This window comes from Tiliqua scincoides, chromosome 4 (assembly GCF_035046505.1).
Source record: "Tiliqua scincoides isolate rTilSci1 chromosome 4, rTilSci1.hap2, whole genome shotgun sequence".
NCBI classification, from domain to species: Eukaryota; Metazoa; Chordata; class Lepidosauria; order Squamata; family Scincidae; genus Tiliqua; species Tiliqua scincoides.
The window spans coordinates 154,097,070-154,121,678 of NC_089824.1; the positions used below are offsets into that span (position 1 = coordinate 154,097,070).

Consider the following 24,609-nt stretch of genomic DNA (forward strand, 5'->3'; position numbering starts at 1 on the left):
TTTATACATTTATATACCACTTTCAACCAAATATCTCTCAAAGTGTTTCGCATTACAAAAGAACAAGACAGTTCCCCATTCCAAGGAGCTGACAACCATATAAAAAGAGACACAGAGAAACACCAGGGGAAGGGACAACGATGAGGAAAGGGGAAGAATAAGCAATATGAAACACACAACCATGTGTCTGCATGCATACACTTGCATGTGTGCACTTTTTGTGTACACACAGAAAAGCCAGCATACCCAGTGAACCAGCTTGGGAATCTATATAGGCCAGGGCTTTTCAAACTGGGGCATCATGACACCCCAGCCTGTGGGCCCTGGCCTCTGCCCCCTTAAGGGGCAGGGGTAGCGAGGAGGCAGGGAGGAGGCAGCGGCACGATCCCCAGGATTGCGTTGCTCAGGGTGCTGCAGGGGCTTGGGTGCACTTACCAGAGCCTCCTGAAGCTTTCCGGTGGTGTGAGGAGCTCTGCACGAGCATCTGCAGGGCTCCCCGATGCTTTAGAAGTGAAAGTGGAGCAATTGTGCTCCACTTCCGCTAAACCAGAAGTGCTACTTCACCCATTCCTTTGCAGTGCAAAGGAAAGAGGAGGTAGAGCAGAAGGAAATAAGGTAGAGATAGAGAGTGGAGTGCCTCTGATGGTATATTCCACCACTCTTTTCCACACTTTCTCTTCTGCTCCATCCTCCAGTCCAGAGAATGGGGGGAGCAGAGGTAAAGTGTCCAAATCTGGATGTACAATTTCAGGTGAAGTCTGATTGGTGCAGAATAGAGTGGAACTCTTGCCTTTCATGATCTGGACTCTTTGGCTCTATTAATGCAGCTGATTGCAATGGCTTTTTGGCAAGTACATCACACTGCTGGTTCATGTTCAGCTTGATAGTCTCTAATCCTATGCACGTCTATTCAGAAATAAGTTTCACTGAGTTCAGTGGGATATACTCCTAGGTAGATGGGTATAGAATTGCAGTTTAAGGGCACAATCCTAATCTACTTTCCAGCCCTGACATAAAGGCAATGCAGCTCCTAGGTAAGGAAACAAACATTCCCTGACTTTGAGGAGGTGTCAGTAAGAGCCCCCCAACTGCAGGATGCAGCACACGTCTCATTGGCACAGCTGTGTCAGTGCTGGAAAGTTGATTAGGATTTGGGCCTAAGGCACCTAAATCCTTTTCACATGTGCTGCTTCCAAACCAGGTCTCCCTACCATCTATGTGTGTGTCTGATTTTTTTGTACCTGTGTACAGGACTTTGCCTCTGTCTCTGTTGAACTTCATTTTGTTGGTGCTATGGCCCAATTTCAAGCCTGTCAAGATCATTTTGAACCCTGATTCTGTCATCCCCGTCTCTCTCCAATTTTGTGTCATCTGCAAATTTGAATCCACCCCTGCTTGGACTGGTTTCTCTTTTAGAAGTACTAGGCATGGGATACAATTAAATTTGTCTGTGAGCCAACTTTCCTGAAAGCTGATTCAGGAAATCAGCTTTCCTTAAATCCAAGGTGCACATTGGATTATCCTTAGTTTTATTTTTCCTCAGTACTCAGAATTCCAAGATGACATGGTTGGGCTTTTGTGCCACTGTAAGGGAACGCTAATTCCAGAAGCGCAAGGCCCCAGTAGAATTGGGGCTTTTGTCCTCTCTTCTTTGGTTCTTACATGTACACTTTCTCCCAGACTTCCAAACTCAGCTTATTGGATTTCTATGCAGCTGTACACATTCTTTCAGAGGCAGTCCAAGCTAAACTGCTACCTGAATCCTTCCACCTGTAGTTTCTCATACTCTGCACAACAGTATATAGACAGCAGACACCACAAGTATCACTCCTACTACCTTCCTGGGTTGTGGGATGGCACAAGCCAAGTGCAATTGTCCCAGCTAAACATGGTCAAATCGTTTAAACATGGTCAAAGGCATCCCAATCCACAGACAGATAGATGTAGCAGGTAGTATATTAAAAGCATTTGGTCAGGGAGAGGACAAACCTGAAGCAAGTGACAGCCTAGTGAGCCCTTTTCCATTCAAATTTTTCATTGTCCTGTTTGGTAAGAGCTCCCTTAAAAATTACTGAGGGGAAAACATAATAGATGTGCAATACATTTTATTGGCCTGGCAAATAATTTATAAGTTGATCCAGTAAGAGGTGTCATTATCCACCTTGTCTGTGTTTAACTTAAGGATCAATAAATGCTGCAAACACCTTTTTTCCTCCCCAAAAGCTGGGGAAATATGTCAAAAGAGCCTGATGCAGATAAAGCTAGCTTAGCTTGCCCTCTAGTGGACAATTGCCACAAACCCCCTCTTTGCATGTCTATCTCATTTCAAAAACAGCAATTCAATAATGACAAGCCATATCAAACCTAGACAGATGCTTTATGAAAAGCTGATTAAGCTGCAAGCAGTAGCTGTTGGAGACATCAGGGACAGGCAGCCCAATCCTAACCTGCACTGGAATAGACCATATCCAGTGCAGGTTAGGAGGTGGCAGCCATGCAACTTGGAGTAAAGAGATAACTGTCTCCTTACCCCATGGGGCTACTCCTTACCCCATGGGGCTACTCTGATCAACCAGCAAAAACACTTGGTTGGCCAGGAGGGGGGTTATGATCTTGACTAAGTTGCCCAGGCTGGCCCCACCTCCTTCTTGGGCCTGGTCTGCCCTCCTCCTGCCTTCCTCCCACCCGAAAATGCCCCGTTCCACACCCCCACCAGCTTCTCAAGCCTCCCCCCCCACACACATGTCGGCCACCTTTGGCCAGTGTAAACTTACCAGGTCTGGGTGACTCGGGACTTGAATTTGGCCTCTATGTCTATGCACTGGCTCAGCCAGTTCATGGAGGCATAAACATGCTTTACAGCATGCTTGCAACACTCCTGGGCTGGTCCAAGTGCTCTTCTGGATTGTGCCCCAAGGCTACAATCTTGTGTGCTCTTGGAAAGTGAGTCCTGCTGAGGTCTCTGGAACTTTCTTCCAAGTAAAAAGCATCCAGCTGCAATATTTTCACAGGAAAAACCAAAAAATGGCTCTCCCTTCAACCAACTTTGTAATGAGAGTGTAAACATTGTCCAGAATGCTCATTTGCACTATAAATGTCTTTCCAGAGTCTAAGGGAGTTTTCTCATTAGCAAGTAATAGTAGCAAATTGACCACGTTAATCTGAAAATTTTTAGACTTCTGCTATTAATTTGCAAATCATGCTATTTCAAAAACCTGCAATTAGGACGTGTGTTAATCAAGAGCTACCTTTCCAGTCTTTTCTGGGACACAGTGGGACTCCTGCGTAAACATGAATAGGATTATGCTGTTAGCCCAATTCTAAATTTCCAAATGTTATTTTAAAAAGTATTTTGTGGGTGCAGTTTGCCACTGCTTTCAATTTTGCCTGTTCATCGTAATTTAGCAGTGTGTGTGCACATTGATACAACACTGCAAAACAGTCACACTATATTCTCCTCTTCCCTTAGCTGCTTTTTGTTACCAAAGCAGCTATCTGCAGCACAGAGAACTACTGTTTGTTGAAAAGTAGCATATAAATATTTATTATTATTATTATTATTATTAACAGTATTTATATACCGCTTTTCAACTAAAAGTTCACAAAGCGGATATACAGAGAAAAATCAAATAACTAAATGGCTCCCTGTCCCAAAAGGGCTCACAATCTAAAAAAAAAAAAAATCATCATCAACAGGCAATTCAGGGTCACATAGCAGGAATTTTGATTGGGAAACAGCACAAGGAAAGCTTACTCTTCTCCCCCCCCCCTTTTCCCCACAAACTGCAATCTGGAGCCAAAATGCCCCCTTCTTTTTTTTAAAAAGGGTACTTCTGATCCACCTCCACTGTTAAGCCACATCTTGATGAAGGGCTTTGGTAACATCGATGTTGGCTGTGGGCTCTAGGGCAAAGCCCAACCCTGGACTTGCCCCATTCCCATGGCCACCACTGTTACTAGATACTGGGGCTTCAGTGGTCAAGCTGATTCATTCTCAGATTGGTATAGGTCCTCCTCCGGTGCTCTGTCTGGCTGACCTCTGATGTCACCCAGAATTAACATAACGCATAGATTGACCCTCCAAAGCAGTTTGCGGTATGGCACAGGAATCTGCTGTTCAAAGAAGACAAATCCGAATTCCCACTTGTTAAGGGGATCTGACAGCCCAATACTGCTGGACCTAATGTTCCATCAGCACAGCCTGACCTAGGGAGTGGCAAAATGAAAAGCCATGAAGAGCACAACTGGGCCGCTGCTGAAAATAGCAAGGGGTACCAGCTGTGTGACAGCAGCCCACCTGGAGCTCCTGGCAGTGGTGGGGATGGGGTGAGGGCAGGGAGGGGGAGCAATTGAGGGGGTGGAGCAGGCAAGAGGGGATGGATCCAGTGGCAATGGGGCACCTCAGATCTTATACCCTCTGTTTTAAACCATCCAGCCCCTTTTCTTTTCTTGGGCATAAGCCACCAAAAGAGGTGGTGAATGTCAGAGAAGACCCATAGGCGGCCCCAAGGCTTATGTGGAGGTAAGTAAAAATCATTTTTACTTATCTCCCATTGCTCTTGGGTTGCTCTCTCCCCTCCCCCACACTCCTGAATGCAGCGCACACCTTTTTTGGCATGGCTGCATCAGTGTTGGTGGTAGGGGATAGGATCGGGGCCCTAGAGCCCAATCCTGAGCTTGACACACCGTTTTACCGCTGGTGTGCACTGTAGCAAATGTGCCATAAGGCATGTTTGTGAGCTGTAGCGCCGGGCGGGCACTATTCCAGGGTGGGGGGAGGTGGACCGAGGGTGGGAAGGAGGCGTGACTGGGAGGCAGGAGGCAGGGAGAGGTATGCCAGGGGGGCAGGAGTGGGGAGGGAGGGAGGCGGGACTGGTGGAATGACGCTCCACTGGATCCTGAGTCTTCGCGTCAGGCTTGGCTCCTGACTCAAAGGCTTTTACCTCACTGCCGACCTTCGGTGACCCATTGCGAGGCTACTCCCTTTACCTGGGGGAAGGACACAAAAGTCCCCTTCTTCCGAGGTACCACCTGTGGCTGCCATGTGTGCGCACGATGCAATGGCAGCCGTTTTTGGTGCCGCCACAGCCGTGCACCCTGGGAACTCAGGATTGGGCTGTCAGTCATTGACTGCCTCTGTCATAGGTTTATTCCTCCTCACTGTTAATATGCTATTCTCTGAATGATGCAGAAAGAACCTGGCAGTAGGGTCAGGAACTGCACATACACAGAAGCTCATTTCAAAACGTGGTTGTAGTTTGTGTCAACTTGGCAAGTTCCGAAACTGGTTTGGCATGAACATTCATTCCCTAATCAACATACATTTCTCCCAAACAAGGAACGATTGCTTATCTGATGCTGATGCGTATAATTATTTAACACCAGAGGTTGCTATGTTTACTCCAGTGACCCAAAGAATATGCATAAATATGTCTTGCAAAATGTGCTACGTTGTGCTGAAGATAATAAAAGCAAAGTGCAATACCCTTTTCATGTCAAATTATAAGTCATCTCTTGAACTGTGGACACAATGACTCTTGCTCCACCTCCCATGTTGGGGGTGACCAGTGTTTTTAGCAAATAGCACTCAATTGACAACCCTGAATTTAGTTTATTTTAGTTTTAAATGTGCACCTATTCAAAATGCTCAGGGCAGTTTATGAAACACACTATCAATTAAAACAATAAAACAACTACCAGAACAGTATTAAAACCAAGGACAAAGGCAGAAGCAGCAGATAATTGGGTTTACTTGTAGGCTGCAGATGTAGAATTTCTGAAAGTGTGGGAATTATTTGATGGTGTTACTCTGCCTGCACATAATACAAAGGTAGCAATATGCCATCTCTGGATCTGCAACCTGTATTTTTGCACATCTGAAATAGCAAAACTACAGACAGTGGCGTCTCTAGGGTTCATGTCACCCGGTGCAGGATGCCAGTGCATGACCCCCCATGCAGTGGGTGGGGCAACACCCCAGCTGGTAGGTGTGGTGAAGTACCATCACTCCATCCCCACTGGTTTTTTGGCTGTACCTTTTGATAGAACAAAGATAGAACACATTCTGCATGAAATTACACATTGATTCCAAATTGTGATTTTAGTGATTTTGGTCACTAGTGGTGTCACACCCCCTCCCAGGGTGTCAACTTACTAACACCTTACTGCAGCAGTTCTCAAACTTTTAGCACTGGGACCCACTTTTAAGAATGACAATCTATCCAAGACCCTCCAGAAGTGATGTCATGGTGGAAGTGACATTATGAGGGAAATTAAAATAAATAAGTATAAATAAAGTAAAACAAATAAATAAGCAGAAGCCAGCCCTGATCCACCAAGTCAATTTCCTCAGTAGCCTGCCTGCAATAACACCCCCCTTCCCAAAATCAGTAAGGTTTTCAGCCCTACCCAGTGCCTAGTTTAATTTAAGAACTTCTGCTTAAACGAGATCACTGTCAGGATCCACCTGGCTTTGCAAGTCTCAAAAAGGTTCGCCTTAGCTGAAGCCCCTGTTTTGATCCTTTTTAGTGGGGGGGGGGCAAAGCTGCCTTCTGGAGCATTTGTTGAGCTCCAGTTCCATCAGATCAGGACCATTCTGGTGGCTTCAGATTCCCCTTTGCCTGGCCTGACCACCAGCCAAGGCACGTTTACTTACTCGCGAGTAAACGCGACGTGAGATTTAGTTTCGCTTTCCATAGGGCTCAATACATTCATCTGCTTGGAGGGAGGAACATCTTTCTCAGGTGTTTTTGGCAGTTGCATTCATTACATCAGGACCGTTCTGGTATCGTTGGATTCCTCTTGTCCTGCTCTTTCTGACGGACTAAGGCAAGGTCACCTACTCATGAGTAAATGCGCGATACAGCTCAGTTTCACTTTGCATAGGGCTCCATGCATTTTTTGTTCTCCAGTTTTTTGGCCATAACTTTTGATTGAAAGGAGATGTTTCACTCTGGTTATTTTGAATTGCATTCAGCTGGAAATTCTGCATTCAATGGTACTATATAACTTGACGGTATTACTCTTAACCACCGCAATTTTATTGTGTCACCCACCCTAGAGCACGTCACCCCCAGTGCACATCACCCCCCCCCCCCCAGTGTGCATCACTCAGTGCAGCCCACACCACCTGCACCTTCCTAGCGATGCACTGACTACAGACAAGTCAGATGCTATTTTCATAGGTTAACAGAAATGGCTACAGGTCATAAACTCATGATTTGAACAATCTGAGCCTAGGCCAGGCATAGCAAAAGTGGTCATGTTTTGTTCTTTTTCCACAAAACTCCCTGTTGCAAGTGCAGTGGCTCTCCTCTCACCTGCACATTTTCTCCTTATCAAACATAGTCAAATGATATCAAGTATATTTATGCCACCTGTATGTAATTGCTGCACTGAAATAATAGCAATTAAAAATAGCTTCCTTTTTAAAAGGAAGCAGATTTCAAAACTAAATTGTTCTGGTTCTGTATTGTATCTGTATCAGTCCTGAGTAACCAGATGACCAATTTAAAAAACAACAACCAGAATTGCTTTGGTGGATTTTGCTGTTTAATAACCCGGTGGCAATTCTGATAATGAAGAATTTGTATAGCTTGAGTGATGCTGGAATGCATGGGTTCTGCCCATCTTTCCTTAGCACAAGTGGGATTGTGCCAAGGATTAGTAAAAATCAATTCTCAGAAATGCATGATTCACAGTCCATTGGTTCTAAACTATTAGTTGGGAAGAGATTTTTGTCGATAATATCAGCCCTGTCCAAGGAAAGTGGTGGGTTCATTGGGTTCTGAAAAACAGCTCACTATAGCTGGGGTGAGTAGATTAAGACCATCATTTCTAAAGCACTTTTCAACACACAAGTGCTTTATAATTCTTAACTTGTTTACCCTTAGGATGATAAAAGGGGCGGGGGGGGGGTATGTGATAGAGAGAGAAAGTTGAAGGTGATTTGCACCCAGTGAGCATCGTAGATATTTGAGAACATGACTGGATCTTCCATATCCATCACTGACATTCAACCTACACGAACACTTTTTGAAATACTATTTGGGAGGAAAAAAAATATGGATCTCTGCTACCTTGCAATAAAAGCAAAGCTCTCTTGCTCTAGGGAAATGTCTGTTTCCATATCTTACTTTGTATTTATGCTTTCGGAGAGCTATTTGTATGGGAAGATTTATAACAGAAAGCACCGGTGGTATGATGAAAGATGATAGCTGTCCCTTCTCAGGCTCACTGCTGGTAAAGAGGAAAGGGATGGCATTTTAAAAGACAATCTTGCACCAGGGGTCAGAGTGCAGAAGGAATGTTGACTTGGGGCTGGTTTACACATTCCAGCCACATTGAGGATGAAATTGCTCCACGTGGCAATTGTCAGCACATTGCTTGCCATTTGTGTGTAGCAGCTCACAGCGCAGGGACGGGAATCATCACAGAAGATGCTCCCCTCTCCAAAATCTGTAGCAATATGGAGAAACCTGTCCAGTCTTCTTGGTGAACTGTTGCGCATGAATGTTTCACCATGCAAAAGCCAAGATGCTTCAACTGGCCTTGTAAACATGCATTCTTATCCTGTCATGAAAGCCAGAGCTTGGAAGGTAGTCTCACCTAGGTGGTTTCCCCCCCCCCCCCCCCGCATACCAACCTACAAATCTAGAACATCACCTGTAAATTTGGTCCAATAGCAATCACTCCTATTGCTTGTTATTTTTTTAATACATTAATTTTTGAGTTTTCCTATATCACCACTTTTTTTTCTAAACACTTTTTGATATTTTTTGAGAATCAATTCCCTGGGTGCAGGATATGTTAATATCACTTGCTTTCCTGAGATTTCTGTCATTCATATCACACATTCAGGTTGGAAACACTGGTTAATGCCCCATATCCAAGTTTGGTGGCAGGAAAATGAGTTTCCCCTGAAAAAGAAACATAATTTGCCCACAATGTTCTGGTTCCATCATGAGGAATATGACCTTAAATTCAGCATCAAGAAACTGCAAGTCTAATGTAAAGTGAGCATTATCCCCTAGATTCTGAATATATCAACACAAATACTTTACATTTAAAATTATGACTATCTAAGGCTGCAACCCTAGCCACACTTTCCTAAGAGTAAGCCCCATTGAGCAAAATAGGACTTACTTCTGAGTAGACCTGGTTAGGCTTGCGCCCTAAGCCTATTATGCAATGTCATCATCATGGTGCACCGTGGTGAGAATCTCAGGTTTTCCCTGGTTTCTACCAATTTTTTTCATCTATTTTGGACCTTTCTAACTCCTCAGAGGCCCTTGTGATGCCTCAGCATCCAGATGCATCATTGTTCTTTTGCTGTTGTTTATTGTCTGAGAATCTTCTTCTTCCTCACTGACATTAAAAAAAAAAAAGACCTGGTTTTGAGCCAGTGCATTGGGTTGCAAAGCCACCTGAATCTCAGAAGTGGAAAATTCAAGTAGCTCAGGTGACCCCTCCTGAGCCTGTATCTAATCTCCCAGTTGGAACAGGATTAACATTCACAGGTTATACAAAATCCCATCCCACCTCATGCATTCTCACCAGTGGATTGGAAGGCTTCAGAGTGGAAAGAGGAATTATTTCCCCTTACCTCTCTGTATTTTCCTGCTCTGCAGTGGAGCTCCTTACCTTCTCCAGCAGGCATAGCAAGGTTCAACAATGGCCAAGAAATGCTGCCACCTCTTGCAACCGAGCTCCCAAAATGGCCACTGATGGAGCACTGCGCACTCTGGGCCCAATCCTATCCAATTTTCCAGTACCAGTGCAGTCGCAATGCAGCCCCAAGGTAAAGGAACAAATGTTCCCATACTTTAAGGAAGCCTCTGTGACTGCTGCCCCACCACAAGATGCAGTGCATGCTTCATTGGCACAGCTGCCAATGGAAAATTGGATAGGATAGGGCCCTCAGTCAGCAGCCAATAAAAGATAGCAGAAGACTCTTCTGTTGTCATAATGCCCTGCTCCTGACAGCCCAGACAGGAAATTGTCTGTTACAGTCCATCTTTCTTATATGTGTTGTCAAGTTCTACACAATTGTTAAAAGATAGTATTTGGTCAGATCTTACAAGCTAGACATAAGACATGTGCAAATATTACAATCAAGTGTATAATCTTTGTGTGGTGGTAGGGGTAGCAAGAATACACTAGAAAGCCCCAGCAAATGTGCTCCCAAATATAACTACAGGAGCAGCATCTGTCTGCAGACAAACACAGTATTATAGAAAAATTCTCCCTATGATAACACTGGGTGGATCTCCCAGTTGTAGTTATGTGTGTGGGTTATACATTCCTGTCCCTGTCTAAGTAAAGAACCCAAGAGGGGAAGGGGGGTTCACCTGCTTAGGCACTTTTAAAAGTGTGTGTAAAGCAGTAAACTGCTTAGGCACTTTAAAAAGGCACTTTCAGTGTGAGATGGTTACAGCCTGAATTTATTGATCCACTATTGTAAATGGCCCAGTGACAGTGCAAATGTTGGAAGCTAAGCAGGGTCAGGTCTGGTTAGTACTTGGATGGGAGACTGCTTGGGAATACCTGTAGGCTTATACCATAGTCCAGGGGTGTCCAAAGTTTTTGGCAAGAGGGCCACATCACCTCTCTGACACGGGGGGGGGGGGGGGAGAATTAATTTACATTTAAAATTTGAATAAATTTACATAAGTTTACATAAATGAATATATTAAAGATGAACTTATATGAATGAATGAAGGTCTTGCAATAGCTCAATGCCTATAAAAGGCCTTGTACAAAGCAAGGCTGGCCTTTCCTTTGCTGTCGCTGCTGTGTCACAGGTGTGAAAGAGCAAGCAGTGAAGGGAGCTCTCATTCCACAGCTCACACAAGAAGTCAAACAGTCGCCCTCACGCTGAGAGAAGTTGCGTTGGGCCAGTGCAGGCTTCAACAAATCTCCAGAGGGCCAGAGGCTCATTGGAGACTGGGGGCTCCCTGAGGGCCGCATTGAGAGGCCTTGAGGGCCGCAAGTGGCCCCCGGGCTGGGGTTTGGGCACCCCTGCCATAGTCTTTCGAGACTGAAGGTTGCCAACCATCATGTGCAGTAGAGGTGTGACAATTCATGGTGGTGGAGGGGGTGGTTTGTGGGTGGCACAGGCATTCCTCTTGCTTTTGCAGTCATGACTGTCTCTGAAGGGGTGGAGGAGGGGCTGCTTTACACCAGCATTCAGGCACCTGAAGAAACTTTGTGTCTCTTTGAGCTTCCCCAGCTCCAGAATGCTAGAGGTAGGTGGTTCGGGGAGGTTCAGGATGGGGAAGAGCAGGGAGCAAGCTGGAGGGAATGGATCTCAGCAGCAAAGCACTCACTTCCAACCCACCCCACCCCCTTCCTCTCCTTGGACTTATGCCAGCTATGTAGCTGGTGTGGGTCTGAGGAAACCCACAGGTGATCAGGCAGTCTACTTGGAAGTTATGTTTCACTAGCTCTCTGGTTGCACCACCACAGCATGCAGCACGTGCTCTGTTGGCATCCCCATCCTGAACCTCCCCCAAACATGCTCTGTTGGCAGAGCTGCATGCTGTAGAATGGCAGAGGATCGGATCGGGCTGTCCCTGTCATGCTTAACATGACATCAGTGATTCTGAAAAGAGCTTAATTTTGGCTGCAGCATGGTTTCTTCAAACTAAAGAATCCATATGCACATTTTTATAATGCAACTGCTGTGTAACTACATTGTACACACCTTTGCAGGACAGATTCTTAGGGCTGGTGCTTCCTCAGTGGGAATGCCTGCTTCTTGTGTAACAAAGGGGCAGATCTGTTTGCAGGTGAAGGTAATCTGCTTTCTTACACCCTGAGGATTTGGGGAGGGAGGAGCCAGGTCCGTTAGCTCAGGTGAGTTTCTTCTGCATATGCTCCACCTTAAGGGTACTGGCTCTGGCTGTCTGATTACTGTGAGCTGCCAGCAAAGGGAGGAAGTAACTCTGGGTCTGAAAAAGCAACTCTGCTGGGAGGACGCACTGCCCAAATGGGCTACAAAGCTGAGCTATTTCAAAAGGAAGTATAACAGCAAGGGAATACCTGTGGAAATGGTAACTATATTCACTATTGCTACACTGCTGCTGGTTGCCTTTGTGGGACCTCTAACAAGAGCATTTCTTACCTGCTGTTCAAACAATTCTCAGGCTTCTGGCTGTGCCGCTTGTGACTTTTCATGGATCGCTGCAGTGAACAGGAAGCTGTTGATTTAACTTTGGGAGAATTTACTGCATAGAGAGGGACAGTGCTTTTAGGCTTGAGCTTCCTACCATTCATTTAATGAGACTTGTTGTGTTGATCCTGTGGGGCTGTGCTTTTTTTCCTGTCAAAGGAAAAAAAGCAACACCTGGCATTACCTCTATGGTGCTATAGTGAGGGGAAGCTCGCATAGGCTTTGCCTGACCCCCTGTTAACCCTAGACTTGTGAAGTGAACATGGAAAAATATGTTTATGGTAACTCCCCTTACTGCTTAAAAAAAATGGGCAATTTCTATGTGTCTAAGGCACTGTGTCTCCAACTGTGGGTCGGGACCCACTAGGTGGGTCGCGAGACAATTTTAGGTGGGTCCCCATTCATTTCAATATTTTATTTTTAATATATTAGACTTGTTGCTGCCATGATATGTGATTGCATTGGGGGAAATGTTATAGACCTGTACTTTAACAAACTACTATGTATACTCTTTTAACAAAGATAGTGAAGGAAACTTACTCCTGGGTAAGTGTGGGTAGGATTGCAGCCTAAGATAGTTAAAAATTTTCCTCCTTGATGATGTCACTACTGGTAATGACATCACTACCGTTGGGTCCCGACAGATTCTCATTCTGTCCCAGTGGGACTGGGTGCCAAATGTGTGAGAACCACTGGTCTAAGTGTATGCTTAGAGCTTCTAATGCTAAGACTGAACCTGCCATGGGTTATGTCAAAGCATTATCTATGCCGATAAAGGTCTTATGTATGTATATCAAAGCATTGAGGGCCAAATGAGCTTGTTTCATTGCAACACAACCAAACGGAATGCGAGCACTCTAGTCCTCGAATGTCCTTAGTTTAGGAGCCCTGTTTTCTCACTGTCTTTATTTTCGTTGTGACATGCCCTGGGTAATCCTTTTGAGGAGTGGTGGATGGCTTTGCAGGGCAAACCTGCTGCTACTTCCTGGCTATTGTACCATCAAACATTGTACACCAGGTACCTGACGCACGTGGCAACATTCCAGTGAGTTGTGCTGCTGCGCGGGTTAGAGTTCTATCTTGATTAAACTTGCCGTGTTCCTCTTCAACTTTGCAAAGCTGGTCATGGGTCGAAAGAGGAAACAGAAAGAAACTTCTTGCCAAAGCTCTTTGAAGAGCGGGGACAGTGCCAAAAAATATGACCTGGGCAACTTTATTGAATGAAGGGATCTGATTTGAGCTTCTCATAGTATCTATCTGGGAACTTGTTCCAGGATAAACAAGCCTAGCTGTTTATTGCTTTATGCCCTGCTGATACATCTTATCTCTGCAAACTTTCTTTTCCTAGCTGGATAATGATTTATTTGAATGTACAGTTGAGAGAGAGAACCTGAGATTTTGTCAGACTAAAGCTCCCTGCTTTAAAATAATAGCTACTTCCATAGTAGATCCTTCTTCACACTTCCCCCCCTTGTTGTTGCCCCTGTGAATTATGCCTACAGCTCTTTGACTTGCTATGAATACTTCACTGTAGCACATTTAGCCTCAGTGCTCCCAAACTCAAAGAGTTTTCTTGCTCAGCTCTAATAACAAATTGCCTGGATTCCCTCATGGCTTATGGTGCCTGTCATTTTGCACCTGTACTAGAAAGTTGTGAGACAGAATCAGCAAATATTGTTTTTGGGTTTTGCCAGTTCTGGATGAACCCATTCCTGGACACTTTCTCTTCCTCACAGTAATTAAGAACAAAATATTTAATTACTTTTATGTTGGGTCACCTGTGGAATGTCATTGCCCTTGGTTTCCTTCCTCTAGAATTTGTATTTACCTTGTGAAGTCCCCTGAATGGATGAAGAAGCTCTTTATTTAACTTCTATTTTGAAGCATTAGCTAGAGTATTGGGGGGGATTAACATTAAACATTTAATTAGTAGGTTTTAGCAATACAGAAACATCTTTTCCTACTTTAAAACATATCCTTCAGAACTTTCTAAACCATAAAACATTGCTTACGTAACTTCATTTTTAAATGTTTTTCTTAAAGACCAAGGAGTGCCAGGCTAGTGGGGATGGGGGGTGGGGGGAGGATGACTCATTCATGCTTTTTTAAAAAAAAAAATTTAATTTCATGAGGGAGATAACTTAGTTTTCAAAAATCTGTGCTATAATGAGAACTGTTGTACAACAGGGGCTAGAAGCTCAATCCTATGCATATCTACTTGGAGGTACGTCCCATGGTGTTCAACAGAACGTACTTCTAGGTAAGTGTGCCTAAGAACTGCAAATCAAGACTTTTCTGGTTTGACTCTCACCTCAGCTGTGAAATTCCCACTAGGTGGCCTTTCCTCAGCCACTCCTCAGCCCCTGCCCACTGCAAAATGGGAATAATATTTATTTTACAGGGCTGTGGCAAGGATCACCTCAGGAAATATGCGAAGTGCTTTGCACACTCAGAAAGCCCCATACAAATTTTTGGTGGTATTATTATTATTATTATTAAAATCTGTGCTATAACATCTACCAAAAACAAGACAATATTTTGGGGCATAGAGACCCTGGTTGCTGATGTCAGTGCCAGACTTAGAACACGGATCAAGTACATTTTTTTGTAATGGGGGGGGACGGGACTATAAGCAATATTATAATACAGATTCTATATTAAGGTATGGCCTTTAGTCAAAGCAACCCAAGGACTGGGTCTGCCTTGTGTCTTTGTTTCTGGCTTGTCTTACGCTGACGGCTATCTTTTTCACATGAGTGGGGAGTGTGAACTGTGACTACTAGGGGCAGCTACAGTCTTCACAGCCTGGCCGTTCCCAAGTTTCTCTTTCCTCCACTCAAGAAGTTATCCCTTCTTCTTGTCTTCTCTATTTTTTTTTCCTCAAGACAGGACTAAGGCTGAGCAGTGGTCTTTTCACCTCCCACTGACAGGTGGTGGCAACCCCAGTGCTTCTTTGTTGTCCTATCTGCTGTCTGCCTTGACCCCTGCCCCAGTGCCTCATGTTGCATTGGGTCCATCAGATCAAATCAAATAAATAGGAAAAATAGAAGATTAAAACAGATGAATAGAGAATAAGACTTGAGGGGGCTATTATCTGTGTAGATGAACTGTGAAAGAATGAATGTATTTTCTGGTATAAATAGTAAAAAAAAAAAGGGGGGGGGGACACCACAAATGGCATTTAAATGCTACCAGTGGCAACATGTTGCCCATAATGGCAGCGCTTCCATGGAAACAGCCAAATGCTTCATACTCCCAGCATCAAGGAGCTTCGTGTCACAGCAGGCTCATGGATGCACTACAAGAGGAGGCAATAGCTCTTGTGGAGTCCTTTTGAAAAACAGGAAAAGCTCTCCAGGGTTCAACTCAATAATTTCAACTGTGCTTTAATGCACAAAATCACAAGGCTCTAGTTAACTGAAGAAAGAAATCTCAGATTTAGTCCAGGGATAGCAAGTTGGAGAAAGGTTCCTTCTTTCATAGTCTTCTCTCTGTGCACAGCCATGGTGAGAAATGCAGTCATAAAAGAAGCACCTGGTTTGCAATAAAGCACTGTAAACAGTGCTATGCATCGGAGCAGATTTTCAAGTATGCAGACTGATATTATGCCCACGCTGCAGAAACAATGGCTTTCTATTTAGTCTTGGCTTCCACTGACTGTAGTCATAACTCTGTGTGATGTTTTGGATGAAGATTAGAAGGTTTGGTTTTATCTTCTCTTTATGGAGATGTTAATTGCATATACACTCCAGTTTAGACTAGACTATAGCATAGTGGGCTGCATCGTACAGCTGGCTGCACCAGTACAATCAGAGCAATTGAAATATCTCCTAGGTGCTTTACATCACACTGTGTAATGTGAAAATAATGAAGTTGCCTGAAAAGGGTTATTCAGGAGCAACTGTTTGGTATTTAATAAGTTGGACGCAATTACACAAAATTCAATAAAACTTGAGACAATGCCTAGCTGTGTTGTCTTCTCATTAAAAGATCAGTGACTTTCTCCCCCCGGCTTAATGGAAGTTCTGTCCAAGGTTATCTTTTTCCACCTACCTTCCTCATTTGACCAGCAATGTCAGAATAACTTGGTTCTTTACACAGGGTTGATCTGCTTGACTGGCTTTCCTCATATGACTCAAATGTGCCCCTTGGAGAGCACCTGCTCTTCTTGCACAAAGTCCCAGGTTCAATCCCTGGCATTTCCCAAGTAGTACACGGAAGGGAAGTTAAAAACAGAGAGTGGTAGCTATATGGATTCACCATGGCAGTATTATATGTTCATCAGCATGCTAAAAACATGAGGCCATGCATGATACATGAATGTACTTCCACAAGAGTCATCGCCAAGTGCTGTACCATAAACTGTGGGATTTTCTTCCAATGTCACATTCTGAAATTGCCTACATGGCATAACTCTGCTGTGGCACGATGAGATACTAGGTGGCTTGCTGTATCTTTTTATGTTTTAGGCTCCCTAGCTCTGACACATCCCTTAATTGGAAACGGTGTTAAGCAATCCTAGCCCCGCAGGTTGGTGAATCCCAAGCCACCTTTGCACAAAAGCAGTTATGAGAGAGAAGGGCAAATTTTGCCTGATCAGCTCATGCCACAATCAGGGTGTCTCATGTGTCTCTGCTTTTCAAGATGTTCAGAAGTACTGTCAAATGCTCCCATCACTGGAAACCTGCCCATGGCTTCCTTGATTTTGTGATTATGAAGTGGTTGTCAAGAAGCCTTTTTAATTCAAGGGAATTGGAATTGACAAAGCAAATGGTAATTGAAGATAACCAGAAGAAGGCAAGGGTAGAAATTTTTTAATGTTCCTTTTAAATTTGTGGTTGTTGTGATATTGTCTCCAAGTCATGTCTAGGCACCAGAAAATCAATGATACACTTTTGACTAATCTTTAAGTCCCATTAATTTCTATGAGACTTGGTCATGGCTAACTTTCTTTGGATAAATCCTATTGTGCTAACTGTTGTTCATGTGTGAGCTGCCTCTGAAATTATGGTTGGGAGGTGAAAAAATGCACATTTCTTATATAAAAACAAAGGTTGGACATGACAGGAAACCCAAGGCACAGGAAATTTGTATTGTCGTACATGTAGACAGAGCCTTAAGAAAGGAGTTGTTGGCACTAAGAGGCTGAGAATTTTTAATGTAAGTGGGTGCATGAAATGACAGGAGAACATCAAAGAAGTCCAGTGATAGAGATGTCTTCAGGGATACAACTGGATAATGTTCCCATAGTTTACATTACAGCTTGTACTAGGTTTTATAGTAGAAGCAGTTAACAATAATATCAATGTAATGTAAGATCATGTACTACTGTATGTTCAGGCTAACGAAAGATTCTACTGGGGGTGTGGCTATTGGCCATCAAGGGTCCTCCTAAACAAGATCCCTTTTCATGATGTCTTCCTTCTTCTCCCTCTTCCCACCTTTCCCCCTCTTTGTTAGAACTCAACCTTAGTTCTGTTCCCCTCTTTAGTTCTCATTATGTAATTTATTGATGGATCTCTGGGAAATGGAGTCAGTTTCACTCCAGGAACTAGACCATTCTGGGCGGTTCCCTCAATTAATGGATAATTGGCTAAGAAATGCAACATTAAAATAACAATTACCTATTGCCTCTCCTTGGCTATTTTAGGAAGGAGCTGGAGACTTCAAAGCACTTCGGGCAATGTTTCAAAATAATTCCACCTTTTCCAATGCATTGCTGCAACCTCAGAAAAAACCCTCTGCACAAATAATCCCACAACAGAGTACTGGGGGCAGTTCTACATCCACTTCCAAACAACATCTCTTTCACCAAGTGAAGGTTCCAAACCTTGAGCAAAAGACTGAGCCGGCTCCTTGTGTATTGCTGAAATCTGAAACGATAATGCATGTGAAGCCTGTGGTGTTGCCAAGGGTCAAGATTCGTGAACTGCCTGAAAGGAACAAAAATGAATCTAAAAAAAACTTTCCAGAGACTCTTGCTCAAGGAACAGCACTTGGCGTAGAGCCACAAAATCAGCGCCCCAAATCTTGCTTCTACCCACAAGAAACTGCAGTGGCAAATAATTCTTTCCATCAGACTCTGCACATTTGGAAAAGCACTTCCTCTCAGAATGATCTCAATGGTTCTATGGTACCACTGCCGTGTGCAAATAGGACAACATGTCATGGGCAGTCAAGACCCTCAAATGTTGCAGTTATTGCACAGGCTAAAGCAAAAACTGTTGAAGAGGAGCAATCATTGATCTTTGCCACACCAAAGAATCCTCCCAGCCAACACAGTGAACCTGCTTCATCCCCTACAACCTCTCCACCTATTCCACCAAGAAGGCCAGTGAGCCTACAGATTATGGACCATGGAGCACCTAAGGATACCAGTTCCTCCTTGAATACTTATTCCTTGGATAGGCAAAGCAAAAATGTTCAGTGTTCAAATGGTAAATCCCTTCCTTTTAATGCATACTATTGCATAATCTCACTGTGGCATAATCAGCCATGATTTTGCTCTATATGGGTACTAGGGATACCCTGCGCATGCCCGATCTCGTCTGATCTTGGAAGCTAAGCATGGTCAGGCTTGGTTAGTACTTGGATGGGAGACTGCCTGGGAATACCAGGTGCTGTAGGCTTATACCAGGGGTGTCCAAAGTTTTTGGCAGGAGGGCCACATCACCTCTCTGACACTGTGTCGGGGGTCGGGGGGGGGGAAGAATTAATTTACATTTAAAGTTTGAATTTACATAAGTTTACATAAATGAATATATTAAAGATGAACTTATATGAATGAATGAAGGTCTTGCAATAGCTCAAGGCCTATAAAAGGCCTTGCGCAAAGCAAGGCTGGTCTTTCCTTTGCTGCCCCTACTGCATTACAGTTGTGAAACAGCAAGCAGTGGAAGGAGCCCTCATCCCACAGCTCACATGAGAGGTCAAACAGTCACATTCACGCTGAGAGCAGTTGTATTGGGCCAGCGTGGGCTCCAACAAATCTCCAGAGGGCCAGAGGCTCATTGGAGACTGGGGGCTTCTTGAGGGCCTCATTGAGAGGCCTTGAGGGCCACAAGTGGCCCCAGGGCTGGGGTTTGGGCACCCCTGGCTTATACCATAGTCTTTTGAGACTGAAGGTTGCCAACCATATAGGGATACAATAAATGAGAGCTAACTACAAGAAAACAGCCAGATGTCAGGATCAGGTAGGAAGCTTGCTTTTGTTTCTGAAATTTTTCTGAACTTCAGTGAAAAGTATTTGGATGGCTTCTGTCTAAAACTGGCAGACACGAAATGTGTTGGAAAACACATTAAAAAATATTTTTTAAAGAGTAGTTATCCAGCTGTGCTATTCAAAAGGAGCCGCCTTGAGCTCCCCATATATTTGGAGGGAAAGGTGGGATATAAATCACTTAAATGGGGAAACACTTGACAATTTGGCAAGATTTCAAAATTGCTGCTTCATTTGTAGCTGTGAAAAGGGTTCACACAGGAAGGCATGCTAGGTGACTGTACGCTTTGAGGCTATTTTAACTGGTATTCGCTTCATTAATTGACGGATCAATTGGAAATTGATGGATCTGGGAAATGATCAACTGACCCTCTTATTCTGGTAACAATACATTGATACTCGGAGGTATTCCATACAAATGGTAGATGTGCTGGCTGTATTTGTTGCTGCTATCATTTGGCATAAGCCCTGAAGTGAATGTACCGAGCTACTAATCAAATGGCATTCTTCATAAATATTAAGAAATTTGTCTGCTGTCATGGAAACTGCAGAGTAAAAGTATCATGAATCTTCAGACCAACACATAGTGCTTGGAGTAGGGAGGTGCTGCTGAAACAAATCTTTGCATTGCTTTTTGAGACTAAAAGGAACTTGCAACCAGGAAGTTCCTGGTTTAATGGGGTTCCTTTAATCCCATTTCTTTACAAAACCCAGGACTGGTGCCAAACATGGGAGGGGAAAAAAGATGTAATCTTTGTTTTTTGTCTTTACTGGAAAAAACTGCCTTACAGGAACTTAACATTAAACTGCTGCATTACCAATTTACAGTGAAATGCAGGTAACTAATGAGATTAGGTGGATGTTTCAGAAGCCTTGGCTAGCTTCATGGAGCTTTTAGCTTTATAGCATGCAGAAGGACTCTTCCCAATGGGCTTAGTTTAAAACACTGCTGTAAGGGAGAGTGGCAGTGAAAAGTCAATTATCTACATGCAAATGCCAACATATATGTATTAGTTAAAGTTGGCTCACAGAAAGCAATTTGGAGATCTGGGTCTCCCTATGTTGAGCTTGTATGAAAGAGGCAGTAACAAAGCCTGCAGTGACTTTTGCCTGCTGGATTATTTGATTTCAGATTCTTATACCACCCTTCTCCAAAGAGCTCAGGGTGGTATACATTGTTCCTTTTTTTTCCACACAACAACTCTGTAAGGTATGTGAGACTGAGAAATGGTGACTGGCCCAAGGTCACCCAGGAAGCTTCATGGCTAAGCAGGGATTTGAACTTGGATCTTCCAGGTCTAGGTCTAAGTCCAACTCCCAAACCACTCGACCAGGGGTGCCCAAACCCCAGCCCAGGGCCATTTGTGGCCCTCAGGGGGCCCTCAGTCTCTAGTGAGCCTCTGGCCCTCCAAAGACTTGCTGGAGCACACGCTGGCCCTACACAACTACTCTCAGCGCAAGGGCTGACTGTTTGACCTCTTGCATGAACTGTAGGCCAAGGACTCCCTCCGCTGCTTGCTGTTTCATGTCTACAAAGCAGCAGTGGCAGCAAAGGAAAGGCCAGCCTTACTTTGCGCAAGGTCTTTTATAGGCCTTGAGCTATCTCAAGACCTTCATTCATTCATATAAGCTCAGATATTCATTTATGTAAATCTATGTAAATTTATTCACATTTTAAATTTTAATTAACTTCCCAACCCCCAATACAGTGTTAGAGAGATGATGTGGCCCTCCTGCTTAAAAGTTTGCACACCCCTAAACTAGATCATCCTGGCTCTTAACATTTGTGTTAGTCATGTTCTGATGGACAACTACAAAAATATAGTAGAACCCTTGTACTAGTGATAGGTTTGATTAATCTTTTCTTTTAATTTCGTATACTACTGGGAGAGAATCTCATGAATGGTCATCCATACATCCAAGATACATAACATAACCCTGTTATGGGAAATCCCTTTCAAGACTGGCTGGCCCAAGACTTGGGGAGGCAGAATGCCAAATGCTGCCCCATTACTCAGCGATGTGCCAACCTCTGCTACTCCCACTCTCCAATGTTCTTGCTTGGCACTCTCCTCCCCTTCACATTTCCTCTTCCTCTCTGTTCCCCTCTTCCTTCCTTCCCAATCAGGAAGTGAAAGGAGAGGTGGGAGCTGTGGAGGCAATTAGGTGAACAGATATGTGCATCCCCCTCCAATCTGCTACCTGAGGTGACAGCTTCACTTGGTGTCATGGATGGGCTAGCCCTGGTTGCACAGGTGCTCATAAGATGAGCCCCACATTAACAATGCCAGTGTATGCTAATTTCTTCATTTAAAAATGGGCATATGACTCTGCCATAAAAAGGGTCATAACTGTAATCCTGGTTTGGGCTACAAGGGTTATATTTCAGTGACTGAGCACCTGTTCTGCAAGCAAAAGGTCTCTGGCTCAATTCCTGACATCTCCAGGTAGGACTGCGAAAGATCCCTGTCTGAAACTCCCCAGGTACTACTACTAGTTGGCATAGAAGAGAGCACTGAGGTGGTTCAACAGAAGGCAACTAACTTCTAATGTTTGCATTTTCCAACATGGATTCCATCCAGACCCCCCCAAAAAGCATTAAGATCTTGTCTTCATTTGGACACAGAAATGCATCATTATGTCGATGAGATCAAGCTTCCAAAAACCAAATTACTTCCTTCTGCTGTATCACTTGGTCCACCTCCAAAGAAACCACCAAGGCCTCCTAAAGTAGATCTCAGCATTTTCCAACAGAATTCTCCAGGTAAGACATTTATTACTTTTGTTGTTGATTAATAATGCTAAGTACCGACAAGAAGTTGAGATCATTGCCAATCAAAACTGTGAAAAGCAGTAACATTGGCAACACATTTTAGATGGAGACCATGTTGCCTGTTCTTATGTTAGGCAAGGTGCTGCTGTTATTCCTTATCTTATGATCATATCCCATGTTGCTCTGGTAAGGTAAGTACTGGCTGTAAGAATGCACTAATAAGCAGAAATTGACTGTAATTGCAGGCTGCTTTCACATCAATGTCTGAGATAAGCTCACATACTTGAAGGCATACTAACTCCGATAATTGAGAAAATTATCTAATGGTAACGGTTGTAAAATAACTTGACTCTCTTTAAAGGTCAAAACGTTTTTCAATGAATGATCTATAATGAAAGACTAATGTCGCTGAAGGTTTATAGTTCAGTCTGGGCTTAGTAGTACAGCATAAGCACTGCCTGCAGAAAGTCTTGGATGCAATTCCTGGGAACTCTAGGCTGGGTGGGGGGGGGGGGGCGACACACTTCTGACTTGGAAAGCCACAACCATTTAGAGCAACTATGTGTACTATGACCTGACTGGTAAAAGGACGTTTCCAATGCAACAATCAAGTGGGAAGGAGGATAATATGCATTTATAATAGAGATGGCTGATCACTGCACTTCTCAGTTTTGGAAGTAGTTGGGATGACCGGGGCCATTGTTTACAAAGATGTTTGGATCGCTGAAGTGTTTAGAGGTGTATAAACTTCACTTTAAGGCAATGACATGAATGACAATGTTCTGGCTAGCCTTGGACCATTCTGTAAACTCTATACAGCAAACTGGATCAACAACTCGCATGCCTTGACTTGGTGGCAGGCATGATTTTTTTTGTGATGTGAAAATCTAAAGAACTTGGAGGTCCTCACATTTTTACAGCACATCCAGAAAACCTAGAGATCCTAAGGTTTAAATCGAATCCATTGGGAGACATGGATTCCAAATGGTCTGGATTCCAATTCAAAATATATTCAAGGAAACAGACACCTTAAATAGTACTTTAATAGTATTAAATAGTACAAAATAATATGCCTAAATAATACGCTAATCTGAAATTCAGCTGGTATGCTATCTGAAAGCATACATAACTGTTTTTGGATTGGTGGTTAAATCCACTGTAAGTAAATGCATCAGGGCGAATGGAATGAATGAGAGGCTACTTTTATGACTGTAGCTTTAGTTTCCAAGTATAGCTAATAAAATTGCTGCAGATGTTATCAAGGCATTCATGAAAAATTGCACTGATGTGAGATGGAGTTGTGTGTTTGCATGTATCTCTGGGCACTGTGAACCTCGGAGATAATGGATAGCAAGACTTGCAGCTTTAAAAGGCCAGTAAATGCTACACACTTTTTAAACATCTTCATTATGAAATTACTACCTGGCTCTTTTTCGTAGAGAACTCGCTCCCCTTTTGGTCTAAGAGAAGACCTGTAACATACTTGCTCAAAATCCAGGCCTTTTGAAATCATTGCTAGGATAAAGGAAAGGAAGCACCTAAACATTGCACTGCTGAGTTTCACATTCTGGCACACAGTGTGATTGTAGTTATGTTTTGTTTCCTTTACTTCATACATTGCATGACATTATAACACTTTGTTTCAGGTGCTGAGGATGATGTGTACATGACTCCTGAAAAGTAAGTGCGCTTCTTGCTGCTACAGTGACCTGTATTTCAGCACCAAGGAATGATTGATGTATTTCTCCTGTCTGGTCTTCACTCCCACTCTGTAGCCTACTTGACTCAGGTGCTGGTTTTTCCCCCCAGCAGGATATACCTACTCATGCAGGTTAAGTGTAAGTGCTGTTGGCTCCCTGGAGGAAGACCTTGAAAATGGAGGTCTGAAGGAACAAGCCCTGCTCTACAACTATGTAGACTCCAAGCATATCATGTGCATAAGTAATAGCCTCCTAGCTGCTCCCACACTGGAAGGTTGGATGACTGCACTGAAGCAATGGCAGCGTCAGTTTGCTGGGGGTCATGGGAAAAGCCCTGAACAGGGTCCTCCATTGCACCCCCATCCCTTGCTGACACATTGGGCATACCCAATGTTCAGGGAGTGGCCTGTCCAGAAGAGCCATCTAATGCTCATGGTCCTCAGCCAGTGTCTGACCTGATGCCACCATTGCAGAGAGACGTCGGTGAAAGCCAATACACTTGCTATACAAAAGCATCGAGGGTGGTCTCAGAAATGTACTCGAAACTATAGTTCAGCAACTCTGAATGTGGGGATTGTAATTAAGATCAAGAGTCAGTGAAATAGAAACATGCACACTGTCTATACTCAAAGTGGCTCCAGGTTCCTGCTGAGTAACCACATCATACGTGGAGTAAACCGGCTTTGCTCATCGACTACTCCATCCACATGCTTGTACCTACATACGTTTCAATCAAAATGGCATG

General features: G+C 43.8%; 1 protein-coding gene across 1 annotated transcript in view; it reads left to right on the forward strand.

Annotated features, from left to right (window-relative positions):
- The first annotated feature begins 11,140 nt into the window (after window positions 1–11,140).
- The window catches only part of FYB2 (FYN binding protein 2), a 41,130-nt gene continuing 27,661 nt past the window's right edge, over window positions 11,141–24,609 (forward strand). Inside the window, exons 1-5 of the mRNA XM_066624604.1 lie at window positions 11,141–11,246; window positions 11,713–11,795; window positions 17,823–18,609; window positions 22,018–22,155; window positions 23,811–23,844. Of these exons, the coding sequence (XP_066480701.1) occupies window positions 11,141–11,246; window positions 11,713–11,795; window positions 17,823–18,609; window positions 22,018–22,155; window positions 23,811–23,844 (1,148 nt within the window). The remainder of the gene's footprint in view (window positions 11,247–11,712; window positions 11,796–17,822; window positions 18,610–22,017; window positions 22,156–23,810; window positions 23,845–24,609) is intronic.